The following is a 16,550-nucleotide window of genomic DNA, read 5'->3' as shown; positions in this document are numbered from 1 at the left end:
ATGGGCCCAATACTGATTTTTGTTGGACCCCTGATACTATACGCTTTAATTTAGACCTTTTTGTCCCTGTTATTACACACTATTGGAGGGAACGTAAAGTACAAGTGCACAGCACCTGATGAAAAATCTTGACATGTGAGATTAGCAAGCAAAATGCGAATTTCGACAGTGTCGAAAGCACTGCTGAGTTCCAAAAAGGACATAATAGTCACTTGTCGTATATCCATAGCTTGTTTCGGTTCATCCGTTTCTTTTTTTTTTCAGAGCAGTCATTGTGCTGCAATTTTGCCGGAAACCGGCGTGGTAGTAGCAGATGTTGACCCCTATAATTTCAGAGATCTGAACTATCGTTGAATTCCATTCTGCCTATCTTGGCAGGCAGTTACAGCAGCCGGTTTGAGAATGTTTCAGAACAAAAACAGTCTTGGTCGCGAAATTATTTACAGTCAATGACGCATTTCACCCTTTTGGGAATCATCAGATTGTCTACAAAAACAAGAAAACCAATCAGTTAGAAACAAATTAAGGAAAAGGGCACAGTCCTATCTTCAACGGCTATACGGACGACGTGAGCTGAAAGTAATTAAAACTTACGCACAAATAGCTGGATATGTGACCCATTACTTGTAAAACTACAGACAATGTAAAATAGACGCCAAAGTAACAGCATATACACACATCAAAAAAAGTTTTGCATCACCTCGGTTCCGAGAGTTTCGGAACCTGTACAGAAAATTGGAATAGGGATCAACATAAACATCATTTCCTCTCTTTTTATTGCTTGTGAAAGCCACACTCTGCATGTTGTACCACCACTCACGGTGATCTTCACAGGTGATAGTCCAGATCGCTGTACACACCGGTAGCTCTAATACCAAGTAGCACGTCCTCTTGCATTGATGCATTCCTATATGCGTCCTGGCATATTATCCACAAGTTCATCAAGGTACTGTTGGTCCAGATTGTCCCATTCCTCAACGACGATTCGGCGTAGATCCCTCAGAGTGGTTTGTGAGTCACGTCGTCCATAAACAGCCTTTTCCAGTCCATCCCAGGCATGTTCGATAGGGTTCATGTCTGGAGAACATGCTGGCCACTCTATGTCGTTATCCTGAAGGAAGTTATTCACAAGATGTTCAAAAATGGCTCTGAGCACTATGGGACTCAACTGCTGTGGTCATCAGTCCCCTAGAACTTAGAACTACTTAAACCTAACTAACCTAAGGACATCACACACATCCATGCCCGAGGCAGGATTCGAACCTGCGACCGTAGCAGTCGCACGGTTCCGGACTGCGCGCCTAGAACCGCGAGACCACCGCGGCCGGCGCAAGATGTTCACGATGGGGGAACGAATTGTCGTCCATGAAGACGAATGCCTCGCCAATATGCTGCCGCTGTGCTTGCACTATCGGTCAGAGGATGGCATTCACGTATCATACACCCGTTACGGCGCCTTCCATGACCACCAGCGGCGTACGTCGGCCCCACATAATTCCACCCCAAAACAGCAGGGAACCTTCACCTAGCTGCACTCGCTGGAGAGTGTGTCTAAGGCGTTCAGCCTGACCGGGTTGCCTCCAGACACGTCTCCCACGATTGTCTGGTTGAAGGCATATGCGACACTCATCGGTGAAGAGAACGTGATGCCAATCCTGAGCGGTCAATTTGGCACGTTGTTGGGCTCATCTGTACAGCGCTGCATGGTGTCGTGGTTGCAAACATGGACCTCGCCATGGACGTCGGGAGTGAAGCTGCGCATCATGCAGCCTACTGCGCACAGTTGACGTGTAGGCTACATAATCCGCCAGCCACGAAACATATAAATCATTAAATGGACGTAGTGAAAGGAGAGAAACAGCCAGAATAATACCAAGAAAGTACAAATGTGTGGCGGAAAAATTTTCCACCTTACCATGAGCAAAACAGCCGGCTCCGCCGTGGCAGTACCAGATAGGGCCATGATTGCAAAACTGCGGTACGAGCCGCAGAGGCTCAATGTGTGTATTGCCGAGCAAACGAACGTTACTATTAAAATTGAGATACAGGTGCCGCCTATAGTGAACCTGCCTGTAAATACATTCCACTGTTATTACGGAAAAATTTTGTCTGTGAAGAAAATTTTGCAGTTTACAATAGAAAAGATTTGGTTTGCCTTCTAGATGGTAAAACTTTCCCACCTGATTTTACTTTGTTGTCCTTGGATATTAAAAATCTGTGTGCTAATATACCTCTGGATGAAACGGTCCTCATCATAAAAGAACATTTCCTCAGACTGGGCGTCTTAGATCAGACGGAATAGCAGAGTCAATCAGCTTACATAGGCTACTTACGTCTTACAATTATTTAGCTTCTAACAGTCAGCATTACAAACAGACTGATGATCTGGCCATTGGAAACTGTTTAGCAGGGTGACTCGTGGATATCTGAAGAGGTACTATTTTACTTTGTTATTGTCAGTACGTAGATGACATTATTATTGTCTTCAACGGATCTAGTTCTTATATTACGTTTCTAGCTGAGGAATTTAATGCCCCAAATGAAATATGATGTTCACTCAAGAAGCGTTGGACCATAATAGGACGCTTAACTACTAGATTTGCGATTTTGGCTTGTTGGGGTAACTATTCGGTTTGACATCTATCGTGAACCGGCGACTAGTGACTCTATAATCCACGCTTCCTCCTGTCACCCTCATATACATAGTTATTTTTTTTCAAATCTCTGGTGTACCGCATTACTGAGATAACTCTCAGCCAATGCTGAATAGAAAGAGAGTTGGCAAATTTGAAATGCATTTCTATAAACAACGCGTACAGTCCAGCAATTGTTGATAAGCTGTATAAAGAAAACACATCAGTATCAGAGCATAGAGGCTTCCCGTCTCGAGGTTGTCGAGGTCCAAATTTGAGAACATCCCATTCGTGGGAAACCTCCCTTTTGATATAGGTAAACTCTTTAAAAAACCACTACTGGTTATAAACTTCAGTACAACTATATTCACAATGAACGTCCGCAGAGAGGTAGGTATGAATGGTCGGGCGTATGTACATTCGAGTGTAGCGTCTGCGAAAAGTCATATATAGGCCAGACTGGTAGAAGGTTCAATACCAGGTTCATGGAACAATTGTTAGTTAAGAAAGGTAAGATTTAACACACTTCTGCATTTGCTGAGAATCTTAAGTCCAGCGGGCACCAGTCCCCCATACTAGAAAACTTGAGGGTACCATAACTTACACAGAAGAGGAAGAAGCTAAATCTACTACAGGAGCTGGAAATTTTTAAACATCTCGATGCTGACAAAGACAGATTGGTGGACGATCAAGTGAATAGCAGTAATCAGAAATATTATGATACAATGTTATCAGTGTTCCGAGTGTCGCTGCAATGGTTAATTTATGTCGGCAGCATCACTCTCAATTTGTCGGTTTTTGTGTGGGAAGTTGGGGAACAGTATTTTAAAGGTGGCTTTTTAATGATTTTTTTATCGTAGATGACTTTACCTCCTTACATTTTATAGCTTACGTTTCTTTATTTTAACGACTAAGTATATTTTTGTCTCTTGTTTGCGATACTTAACACAGCCCCGATCCTTGTATCCTGAGGTTTTATCGATTCAGAATGCAAACGCTATGAATGTTCTCCAAAATTTAGCTGTTTAATTCCGTGTGGCGAATTTTTAATGACATATTTTGATTCTCGTTCTTCATATTATCATTTTACCCATTCTTTACATGGGGGTAATTTTATTTCACTTTCTTGATTTGGCATAGTAATGTTTGTGTGTCCGTCAAATACAGACATTGTACCGTGTGCGACTCGTACCGAAGTTTTGTAAGCGTGGTCCTATCTTATACTGCCACGGTGGAGGCGGCTGGTGTGGTGAAGCTAAGGTACGACAACCGCGGAAAATTTTTCCCCCACACGTTTCTACTTTCTTGGTGTTTTTGGCTATTTTTCTCCTTTCACTAGGTCCACTTCATAGTTTAGATGTTTCGTGGCTGACGGATTATATACTGTAAGTTTTTATTACTTTTAGTTCACGCTGTCTTAATATCCGTGCAAGATAGGACCGTGCCCTTTTCCTCCGTTTGTTTCTAATTGATTGGTTTTCTTGTTTTTTTAGACCTCTACACCTACATCTTACTCCGCAAGCCACCTAATGGTGTGTGGTGGTGAGTATTTTCGGTACCACTATCTGATCCCTCCAATCCTGTTCCACTCGCGACTAGAGCAAGGGAAGAATGATTGTCGGTAAGCCTCTGTATGGGCTCTGATTTCTCGAATTTTCTCCTCGTGGTCAACATTCGAGATGTATGTAGGGGGAAAGTAATAAGTTGTCCGACTCCTCCTGAAAGGTGCTGTCCCGAAATTTCAATAGTAAATCTCTCTCTGATGCACAACGTCTCTCTTGTAACGTCTGCAGTGGAGTTTGTTTAGCGTCTCCGTAACGCTCTCTCGCCAGCTAAACAATCCCGTGACGAAACTCGCCGCTCTTCGTGGAATCTTCTCTATCTCCACTATCAGTCCTATCTGACAGGATCCCTGATAGATGAACAATACTCAAGAATCGGGCGAAGAAGCGCCTTGTAAGCCACTTCTTTCGTGCGTGAGTTACATTGCCTTAATATTCTTCTGATGAATCTGAGTCTGGTGTCTGCTTTTCACACTATCTGTTTTATGTGGTCATTCCACTTAAGATAGATCTGGATAGTTGCGCCTAGATATTTTACGGCAAACGCTGTTTCCAACTGTTTGTCATCAATAGTGTAGCTGTACAGTAGTGGACTTCTTTTCCTATGTAGGCGCAATATGTTACATTTATTTACGTTCATGGTCAACTACCAGAGCCTGCACCATTCATCAGTTCTCTGCAGGTCGTTCTACAAATTCTTACTATCCTCTGACGTTCCTACTTTGGTACAGACAGCTGCATCATCTGCGAATAGTCTTAACGAGCATCCGAAGCTTTCTCATAGATCATTTACATATTTTGTAAACAGAAACGGTCCCATCACACTTCCCTGTGGTAATCCGGATATTACTTTTACATCCGTCGACTTTGTTCCGTTAAGAGCGATGTGTTGAGTTCTGTCTGCAAGAAAGTCTTGAATACATTCGCAAGTCTGCTCCGATACTCCGTAAACTCCTATTTTCTTCATTAAACGGCAATGCGGTACGATGTCTAATGTCTTACTGAAATCAAGGAACAGGGCATCAGTCTGAGCACCGTTGTCCACTGCGCTGTGAATCTCATGGAGGAACAGAGCGAGCTGAGTTTCGCAGGAGCTCTGTTTGGGAGATCCATGTTGATTTTTATAGAGGAGATGTTCATTTTCCAAAAGCTTCATAATACTTGAGCATAAAACATGTTCCCTAACTCTACAACAGATTGACGTCAATGATGTAGGTCTATAATTGCATGGATCTGTCTTACGGCCTTTCTTAAAAACGGGAATGACCTGCGCTTTGGCGCTTTGTCCAGTCGTTAGGTACCTTTCGTTGCTCAAGCGATCTACGAAAAATTACTGCTAGAAGGGGAGCAAGTTCTTTGCATAACCTTTATAGAATCTTATAGGTATCTCATCTAGTCCTGATGCCTTTCCACTACATCTACATCTACATCTTCATGGATACTCTGCAACTCACATTCAAGTGCCTGGCAGAGGGTTCATCGAACCACCTTATCTGCTATTCAAACCTTGTATAGCGCGCGGAAAGAACGATCACCTACATCTTTCCGTACGAGCTCTGATTTCCCTTCTTTTATCATGGTGATCGTTTCTCCATAAATAGGTCGGTGTCAACAAAATATTTTCGCATTCGGAGGAGAAACTTGGTGATTGGATTTTCGAGACAAGATTCCGTCGAAAAGAAAAACGCCTTTTTTTTGTTTTTTAACCATGTCCAGCCCAAATCCTGTATCATTTCTGTGACACTCTCTCCCATATTTCGCGACAATACGAAACGTGCTGCCCTTCTTTGAACTTTTTCGATCTACTCCGTCGGTCCTAACTGGTAAGGACCCCACACCGCGCAGCAGTATTCTAAAAGAGAACGGACAAGCGTAGTGTAGGCAGTCTCCTTAGTAGAGCTGTTACATTTTCTAAGTGTCCTGTCAATACAACGCTGTCTTTAGTTAGCCTTCCCCGCAACATTTTCTATATACTCTTTCCAGTTTAAGTTGTTCGTAATAGTAATACCTAGGTATTTAGTTAAATTTACGGCTTTTAGATTAGACTGATTTATAGTGTAACCGAGGTTTAACGAATTCCTTTTAGCTTTCATGTGGATGACCTCAAACTTTTCGTCATTTAGGTCAACTGCCAATTTTCGCACCATTCAGATATCTCTTCCAAATCGTTTTGCCATTGTTTTGATCTTCTGATGATTTATTTCTCAATAAACGACAGCGTCATCTGCAAACAACCGAAGAAGGCTGCTCAGATTGTCTCCCAAATCATTTATCAATTTCACTACAAGCCGCTTGTGTGGTACAGTGTCAAAAGCCTTCCGGAAATCCGTAAATACGAATCGATCTGAAATCCCTTGTCAATAGCACTCAACACTTCATGCGAATAAAGAGCTAGTTGTGTTTGCCGCGCGGGATTAGCCGAGCGGTCTGGGCGCAGCAGTCATAGACTGTGCGGCTGGTCCCGGCGGAGGTTCGACTCCTCCCTCGGGCATGGGTGTGTGTGTTTCTCCTTATGATAATTTAGGTTAAGTAGTGTGTAAGCTTAGGGCGTGATGACCTTAGCAGTTAAGTCCGATAAGATTTCACACACACAAAAAAAAGTTGTGTTTCCCAGGAACGATGTTTTCTAAACCCGTGTTGACGGTGTGCCAATAGACAGTTTTCTTCTAGGTAATTCATAATGTCTGAACAATATGTTCCAAAATCCTGCTGCATGTCAAAGTTAACGATATGGGCCTGTAGTTTAGTGGATTACACCTACTAACTACCTTTCTTGAATATTGGTGTGACCTGAGCAACTTTCCAGTCTTTGGGTACGGATCTTTCGTCGAGCTGCAGTCATGGACTGTGCGGCTGGTCCCAGTGGAGGTTCGAGTCCTCCCTCGGGCATGGGTGTGTGTGTTTGTCCTTAGGATAATTGAGGTTAAGTAGTGTGTAAGCTTAGGGACTGATGATCTTAGCAGTTAAGTCCCATAAGATTTCACGCACATTTGAACTTTTTTTTTTTTCGTCGAACGAACGGTTGAATATGATTGTTAAGTATGGAGCTAATGCATCAGCATACTCTGAAAGGAAACTTATTGGTATACAGTCTGAACTAGAAGAACTGCTTTCATTAAGTTATTTAAGTTGCTTCACTACTCCGAGGATATTTACTTCTACGTTACTCACGCTGGCAGCTGTTCACGATTCTAATTCTGCAATATTTACTTCGTCTTCTTTTGTGAAGGCATTTCGGAAGGCTGTGTTTAGTAACTCTGCTTGGCAGCACTGTCTTCGCTAGTATCTCCATTGCTATCGTGCAGAGAAGGCTTTAATTGTTTGTTGCCACTAACATACTTCACATACGACCAGAATCTCTTTGGTTTATTTGCCAGGTTTCGAGACAAAGTTTCGCTGTGGAAACTGTTTTAAGCATCTCGCATTGAAGTCCGCGCTAAAGTTTGAGCTTCTGTTCAAATGCTCAAATGTGTTTGAAATCTTATGGGTCATCAGACCCTAAGCTTACACACTTCTTAACCTAAATTATCCCAAGGACAAACACACACACCCATGCCCGAGGGAGGACTCGGACCTCCGCCGGCCGAATCAGCCGCACAGTCCATGACTGCAGCGCCCCTAACCGCTCGGCTAATCCCGCGCGGCGAGCTTCTGTAAAATATAGCCAATCTTGGGATTTCGCGTCTCTTTAAATTTGGCATGTTTGTTTCGTTGCTTCTGCAACAGTGTTCAAACCCGTATTGTGTACCAAGGAGGATCAGCTCCGTCGTTTGTTCATTTATTTAATATAAATCTCTCAATTGCTGTCGAAACTATTTCTTTGAATTCAAGCCACATCTGGTCTACACTTATATTATTAATTTGGAAAGAGTGGAGATTCTCTCTCAGGAAGGCGTCAAATGAATTTTTATCTGTTTTTTTGAATAGATATATTTTTCGCTTATTTTTGGAGGATTTTGGGATTGCAATATTCAATCTCTTTACGATAACCCTGTGTTCACAAATCCCTGTATCGGTTTTGATGCTCGTTGTTAACTCAGATTTATTTGTTGCTAAGAGGTCAAGTGTGTTTTCACGACCGTTTCGTGAACTAACTGCTCGAAATAATTTTCAGAGAATGCGTTTAGCAAAATTTCGGATGATATTTTATGCGTACCTCCGGAATTACACATGTATTTTCGCCAACATATCGAGGGTAAATTTAAGTCACCACCAACTATTATTGTATGAGTCAGTACGTGTTTGAAATCAAACGCAAGTTTTCTTTCAACCTTTCAGCAACTGTATCATCTCAATTGGGATGTCGGTAAAAGGATCCAATTATTATTTTATTCCGGTTGCCATCAATGACCTCTGCCCATACTAATTCACAGGAAGTATCTACATCAATTGCGCGACAGGTTAAACTACTTCCAACAGCAACAAACACGTCACCGCCAACCGTGTTTTGCCTATCCTTCCGGAACACCGTTAGTTTCTTGGAAAATATTTCGGCTGAGTTTATATCCGGCTTTAGCCAGCTTTCAGTTCCTATAACGATTTGAGCATCAGTGCTTTCTATTAGTGCTTGGAGCTCTGGTACTTTCCCAACACAGCTACGACAATTTAAAACTTTTATATCAATGGTTCCTGTATCTACGTTCTTCCTGTGTTCAGCCTGCACCCTCTGTGACTGAAGCCCTTCTTGTGGCCGGCCGGGGTGGCCGAACGGTTCTAGGCGCTACAGTCTGGAACCGCGCGACCACTACGGTCGCAGGTTCGAATCCTGCCTCGGGCATGGATGTGTGTGATGTCCTTAGGTTAGTTAGGTTTAAGTAGTTCTAAGTTCTAGGGGACTGATGACCTCAGAAGTTAAGTCCTATAGCGCTCAGAGTCATTTGAACCATTTTCAGCCCTTCTTGTGTTTTTCCGAGACCCTCTATCCTAAAAAACCGCCCAGTCCACGCCACACAGCCCCTGCTACCCGTGTAGCGCCCTACTGCGTATAGTGGACACCTGACCTATTAAGCAGAATCCGAAATCCAACCACCCTTTGGCGCAAGTCGAGGAATCTGCAGCTTACACGGTCGCAGAACCGTCTAAGCCTCTGATTCAGACCCTCTACTAGGCTCTGTACTAGAGCTCCGCAATCAGTCCTGTCGACTATGCTGCATATGGTCAGCTCTGCTTTCATCTTGCAAGCAAGACTGGCAGCCTTTACCACTTCTGTTAGCTGCTCGAAACCAGAGAGAATCTCTTCTGATCCAAAGTGGCGTTCATCATTGGTACCGACGTGAGCAACCATCAGCAGCTGGCTGCAGCCTGTGCTCTTCATGGCATCTAGGAGGACCCTTTCCACATCTGTAATGACTCCACCCTGTATGCACACGGAGTGCACATTGGTTTTCTTTCCCTTTCTGTTAGCCAAGTCCCTAAGGGGCCCCATAACGCGCCTAACGTTGGAGCTTCCGACTACCAATAATCCCACCCTCTGTGATTGCCCGGATCTTGCCGGCTGAGTGGTTTCCTCTGAAGCAGCACAGGCGACAGCAAATGGCTCAGCGACAGTGTCAGCCACAGACACCACCTGGAACCCGTTTGTCAGACAAACTGGGAAGGCCTTACGTGCGGCCGCCTGGGAAGTCTTTCGCCTCCTGCTTCGCCCCGGGGCGACCTCCCACTCGACCACAAGTGAGGGGGTAACCGAAGCCATCACAGCCTGAAGCTGAGAGCGAAGTGTCACCAACTCGGCTCGCATCCACTCACAACAATCGTAGTCCCTGTCCATACCAAAGACCGTGGAAAACTAAACTATGCACATAAACGGACTATTGGCATGTGCTCCACAATTCTACTGTAAACCCTGACGAAAACGCAGGAACTGTGTCTAATAATAAGCAGATATTCAAAAACCTAACTACCCAACCACTCATGTGAAACTAAATAAATCGCCCTGGTTAGGAACTTGTAATATTTCGTAAAATCGGTTTACGTTCCGACGAAAACGAAAACGCGAGAACTGTGGCTATTAGATATTAAATTTACCCTCAGAAATTCAAGAAACTTAATTATTAAAGCACACAGATAATATAATAAAATTCGCTTCTGGTTAGGAGCTTGTAAATGTCACAAAAGCGGTTACTTCCCTGTTGCTGCGTCTCTCTCGGTCGGTTACTACTGCCTGACTGACTACTAAGTGATTGTAGCTGCTTTTCAGTTCCGCGATCGATTATCTTAATATCTGTCATTTCGACATTCGTATGACGATTGAAAGGAGAGACAGTGCTACGATCTTCCGTGGTGAAACATCGTCGGAAGACCGAATTCAGTACTTCGGCCTTCTCTCTGTTTCTTCCGTTTCGGTGCCGGTGTGGTCGCTGAGAGAATGAATATAAGATTTTGGCCCGCTTGCTGATTTTACATACGACCAAAATCTCTTAAGGTTTTTACTTAGGTCGGTTGACAAGGCCTTATTTTCAAAATCACTGAACGCCTCTCATTGCTCTCTTTACGCTCATTTTCGCTTCATACAGCTTTTGTTTGCCAGTTAGGTTTTTACTCCTCTTGAATGTGAGATGAAGTGCTCTTTGTTTACGTAGCGCTTCTCTAACACGGCTATTAAGCCATGGTGAATCTTCCCCTTCCCTTAAAACCTTATTCGGGAGATACTTGTCTAGGGAATATTGTACGATTCCCATGAATTTTTTCCATTTGTTCTCCACATCTTCGTCCTCATCACCGTATATTTGATGCTGTCTGCTAAGGTATTCTGAAATTTGTATCCTGTCACCCTCGCTGAGCAATTATATCTTCCTACCTGTCTTAACACTCATTGTAGGAGCCGTCGTTATAGATGCTGTCATAGTCAAATGATCACTGATACCTTCCTCTACGTTAAATGATTCGGTGAGTTCAGGTCTGTTGGTTGCCAATATGTTATCCTCACGAGTTGGTTCTCTATGTGCTCAAGGTAATTTTCGGACAAGATATCCAGAACAATGCCACACGAATCCCTGTCTCTGGCACCAGTTTTGATGGCGTGACACTCCCAATCTATACCTGGTAAGTTGAAGTCACTCCATCTTACAACGGCACGATGAGGAAAATTACTAATGATATTCTGCAGGTTCTGTCTGAAACGCTCTACAACTACAGATCCTGACCCAGGTGGTCTATAAAAGCATCCGATCAACATTTTTGACAATTCTTTGATACTCAATTTCACCCAGATTAATTCACATTCGGAATCCGTGATAACCTTGCTAGATTTTATCGAATTTTTTACTGCAATAAACACGTCGCCACCTTTGGCGACTAACCTATTCTTACGATAAACATTCCAATCTGAAATTAGGATTTCGTTGTCACTGACGTCTGGTTTAACCAGCTTTCTGTTCCCAATATTATCTGTGCATTATTACCTTCAGTAAGCGACACTAATTCTGGGACATTTCCTTGGATGCTCCTGCAGTTTACTAAAATCATATTAATGTTTTCTGTCCCTAATCATCGAGGACCAAGATTCTCCGAGGTCGCTGCTGCTGATTTAACAGGTAAATCGTGTTTGCTCCCAAGGGAGGGGTCCTCTAACCTAAAAAAGCCCCACGTGCACGCTACACGTACTCCGCTACCCTAGTAGCCGCTTCCTGCGAGTAGTGCACGCCTGACCAATTACGGGGAACCTTGCAATTCTGCACCCGATAGCAAAGGTCGAGAAATTTGCATCTGATACCGTCGCAGAGTCGTCTCAGCCTCTGGTTTAGATCTTCCACTCTGCTACAAATCAGAGGACCGCGATGAACCCTGGGTACAATACCACAAGTAAGCTTACTCGGGAGATACTTGTCTAGGCATATTGTAGGATGCCCCTGATTTTTTTTCCATTTGTTCTCCACACCTTCGTCCTCATCACCGAATATTTTATGCTGAGTGCTGAGATATTCTGAAATTTGTATCCTGTCAGCCTTGCTAAGCAATTACATCTTCCTACCTTTCTTAACATTCCTTGTAGGACCCGTCGTTATAGATACTGCCACAGCATTATAGTAAGCTTAGCATGCACCCCGCGTGCGTTGCTAGTTGCCTTTACCAGCCATCCGCCGAAAGGAGCCGAGGATGGCCTCAGAACCCAAGCGGCACTCCTCAATCGTGGCAACCTGTGCCAGTACATGCAGCCGATTGCAACCAGTGCGCCCGTTAGCCGACGGCAGGGCTCAAATGGCTCTGAGTACTATGCGACTTAACTTCTGAGGTCATCAATCGCCTAGAACTTAGAACTAATTAAACCTAACTAACCTAAGGACATCACACACATCCATTCCCGAGGCAGGATTCGAACCTGCGACCGTGGCAGTCGCTCGGTTCCAGACTGTAGCGCCTAGAACCGCACGGCCACTCCGGCCGGCAGACAGCAGGGCCTCCTCCACAAACATACCGAATGCACATTGGAATTCTTTCCTACCTTGTTTGCTATCTCCCTGAGGGGTTCCATCAACCGCCTAACATTGGAGCTTCCAATGACACGCATACCCACCCCCTGTACTTGTCCAGATTGGGCAGGAAAAATCGACCGCTGCCCAACAGGAGAGGCATCCTGTGCTGGCTCAGAGTTATCATCAACAATGGGTAGCACCTCGTACCTGTTGCTAAGACCTAGGGAGCCAGCCGCACGGCCAGCTCCCCTTTTGCCTTCCGCCCAGTGACATGCGAAGCCACCACTGTCTGCCACTCTGGAATGAGGACGCACCGGTCAGATGTTGCGTATCGGAAGCCGCAGTGACGTCCGGGTCACCAGGGGATTCCAGTGACACCAAAGGTGTCGCAGGTCTCGTCGCCGGCACCAACTTTGAGCATCCAGCTGTTAACGGACAGCAGCCAACTCTCCTTGTGTCCGCTCACAACAAGCACAGTCCCTAGCCATATCGTGCTGTGTATAAAATAGATATAAGGTTTCAAATGACGCTACTGAGCTTGAAATGTAAACAAAATACACCAAAGAAGAATAAAGTGACTCTAAAACTTACAGTGCAAATTTCTCACTGTATTCTGAGGTCGCAAGCTATTAAACAGAAAGTTGATGTATTTACAGATACCTTTCATTAGAAACCCTGTTTACCGAAAAGTACTGCACGAGATAAATATTCAAACTAGAATGCACTGATCTTGACCTCAGCAGTTGAGTCCCATAGTGCTCAGAGCCATTTGAACCATTTTGCACTGATCTAAACTGTATGCTGTCTACTAGCACAAAATTGAAATTTACTGGCGTGACGGAGTTTCTGGCGACGGGAAAATTTACACTAGGAATCTGATGATGCCCCAAACGGGTGAAATGCGTCATTGACATTAAATAATTTCGCAACCGCAACTGTTTTCGTTCTGAAACACTAATTCCTGTCCTCTGTTTGTTCACCAACTCCAACACCCCTCTCAGTTTGGTTGGTTCAAATGGCTCTGAGCACTATGGGACTCAACTGCTGAGGTCATTAGTCCCCTAGAACTTAGAACTAGTTAAACCTAACTAACCTAAGGACATCACAAACATCCATGCCCGAGGCAGGATTCGAACCTGCGACCGTAGCGGTCTTGCGGTTCCAGACTGCAGCGCCTTTAACCGCACGGCCACTTCGGCCGGCCCTCTCAGTTTGTTGGAAACCTTTTGTAACACCTAGCATAATCACCACTTTTCTACTTGACTTATATTTAAACAGATCTTCAGAACTGGTTTCACCATTTGTAAACGAATTTTAATGAATCTAATTTAAAAACGTCATCAGAAGCAAATACATATTCCACGCTTCGACAGTATGAGTAGAGGAACTCGACACGTACCTGAGAGGGCCGCGAATACCTGAGGCAACCTTCTGCGTAGAGCAGACGGCCTCCCCATGTCGCCGCTGGCTGCTGCCTTTCAGTCGCTGAAACAGGTGGTCATCCGAGTCTTGACATCACAGTAAATGTGAGACCAAAAGCAGTGGATAAGCTGCTGCTGCAATTATTTGAGTGTAAAGTGTTAGTTTTATTATGTATGTTCAAAGCAGTTGTGACGCGTGTTGACAAGTTGTTATTGCATTCCCTAGATACGATCAGTGGAGTCGTCTGCTGCGCCAACATCGGTTATGCTCCAGTGACATTCATCTACATCTCTTGTGTGAACAGAAAGAGAGGACACTGCAAGAACAACATCTGCTATACTCCCGAAATTCTTACTATGTCATCGTAACTCTCTCTAAGACGTCTTCTACATTCTAGTTTTTTGAATTTCTTGCTTAATCTTCTTCCACTCCAAATGATTCTTTTCATACAGCATTCTGAGACACTTCGCTATTGCGAAAGAAAGGTCATACATTGTTAGTGATCAAATGAACATCTTCCGATCTCTTTTTTATACTGCGCTAAGTTTCGAGACAATAATTGCAAATGACAATAATTTCAAAATAAATGTGGCAACAAAGAAACTTACCGAGATGTTATACTCTTCACTGGTAATTTGTGTTGGGAGAGACTGACTGACCAGACCTGCAGTAATCGTTAGTGACTGGTAAGTGGATAGGTTTAGCTGAGTTACACTGCATACGCTCCGCTATACGCTTTGCTCGGTATACCATTGACGTTTTTCAGTATATTTATTTTTCTAATTGTAGGTTAAAAATCTGTATTCTAGTAATAATACGGCTCAGTATTATATTAGGAAGTAACAGGACATTAAAAGTACTTTCCTGGCGTCTTACGTTGAAGAAGAACTAGCGCAATAACAGAGTACTTAAGCTGACAACGCTCAGTTGCATGCAGTTCACTACATCTTCTCCTCATTCACAGAGAATTTTAACGGTCGGAAGAAAGAAAGAGTTTTTTTCCCCTCTACAGTATCAGTTTAGTTGTTCAGTTTATCAGTTTATTTCAAGGTTCCTTATTTCGATTTTTCTCTTACAATAAATTTTCAAGCCTAGAATGTATCATACATTCACTATATCTTTAATTTGGCCATACTGTCAAACGAGACATGGAAAAAAGCTTGTACTTCTTATTTTCACGATTACATTATTGTATGATATTTTTCATTATGAGTGCAGAACACTGAAAATCCACGATGGATAATACATACGGGATAACATTCTATCACGAAGTACAGCTCCAGTTGAAATTTTCGTTCCAGGTGCCAACAAGTATTTGCTCCACTCGTACACGTTTCTACTATGAATTTTTACTACCTATTTCAAAATGTTTTTTTTTTTCAATATGGTAATTTTTACTTGATTTTAAAGATCACCTTTCTCTTTCACCAACGTACTCAAGGTACATCGCTACAGCATATATTTCTATAGCATTTCACAAGGAGTAAAAGAATAAAGAAATATTTTTGGTGTTCTTTGATTCAATTAAAATTTAAGATGTTCCAATCGTAAAACTATAAAATTTGTCATTGACCATGTTATTTGTCTACAAATAACCATCTTTTGTCCACAAATAACCATCTTATAAAAAGAGATCCTTTTTATATTGTTGACAAACTTGTAACTTAATTTCACGAACGCACAGTTCTATAATTCCTAAACTCTTATATTTATCAACTTTATATGGATACTATCCTCGCAAACAACTCTTGATGCTCCTTGTCTTCAGTAGAAAGTTCTCACACAGAAATGCCGGAACGATATTATTAGATTTTTAATTTCTACACCTGAATATTCCTTGAAGAATACCACACAGTGTAAAGGTCGATCCCAAACCAAATGAAGGTTTCGAGAGTGGGATCTTATTCTATCTTTAGACGGAGTCTCATCGTCTCGTCTGATTTAGTAATATAATGTGAGTCTTCTTTTCTCTGGCCTTATCCCATTTCAATCAGACGGTACGCATGTTAATCTGGAATTGGCAGTGTCAGTGATAGGACTTTCAGGATGCCCTTCGTGTCACTAACCCCTCCCCTCCGGGATTAAATTTGTGTACCCGCAACCGTCTGCGTCTAACGTTACATAAAAAAGTGTGAACGTTTTCGAAATGTTTGTGAATGATGAAATTTGACGCGTGATGTTGATACCAGTGGAATGTGAGAAACCACTGAAAAACCATATCTAGGCTGGCCGACACATCGGGCCTCCCTTCGGGTGGAATCGATCCAAAGCTGGGGCGTTCCCCGGAATTCCGGAAGCGGCGAACAAATGCGCTCATCTACCTGGGTGAGTCAGTAACATAATGTGAGTAAACGATTAAAAAACATTAAAACACAAAGTCATTGTTACATAATTTCTCGTATCGTCTGCCTGAAAAAGTTCGAACACATATAGAGAATAGGGTAAGAGCTCACTTGTAGAAAAGTACAATACGCACCTGTGATGAAAAATTTTATTTCTTTTAGGGTAATGAAACTTATCGC

At 43.1% G+C, this 16,550-nt stretch overlaps 1 protein-coding gene across 1 annotated transcript in view; it reads right to left on the bottom strand.

Annotated features, from left to right (window-relative positions):
- Positions 1-14,063, bottom strand: part of LOC126252265 (facilitated trehalose transporter Tret1-like) — a 72,489-nt gene extending 58,426 nt beyond the window's left edge. The window contains exon 1 of the mRNA XM_049953138.1: positions 14,006-14,063. Coding sequence (XP_049809095.1) covers positions 14,006-14,063 — 58 coding nt within the window. The remainder of the gene's footprint in view (positions 1-14,005) is intronic.
- Between the last annotated feature and the right edge of the window lie 2,487 nt (positions 14,064-16,550).

This window comes from Schistocerca nitens, chromosome 4 (assembly GCF_023898315.1).
Source record: "Schistocerca nitens isolate TAMUIC-IGC-003100 chromosome 4, iqSchNite1.1, whole genome shotgun sequence".
NCBI classification, from domain to species: domain Eukaryota; kingdom Metazoa; phylum Arthropoda; class Insecta; order Orthoptera; family Acrididae; genus Schistocerca; species Schistocerca nitens.
This window is presented reverse-complemented; position numbering and strand designations above follow the sequence as displayed.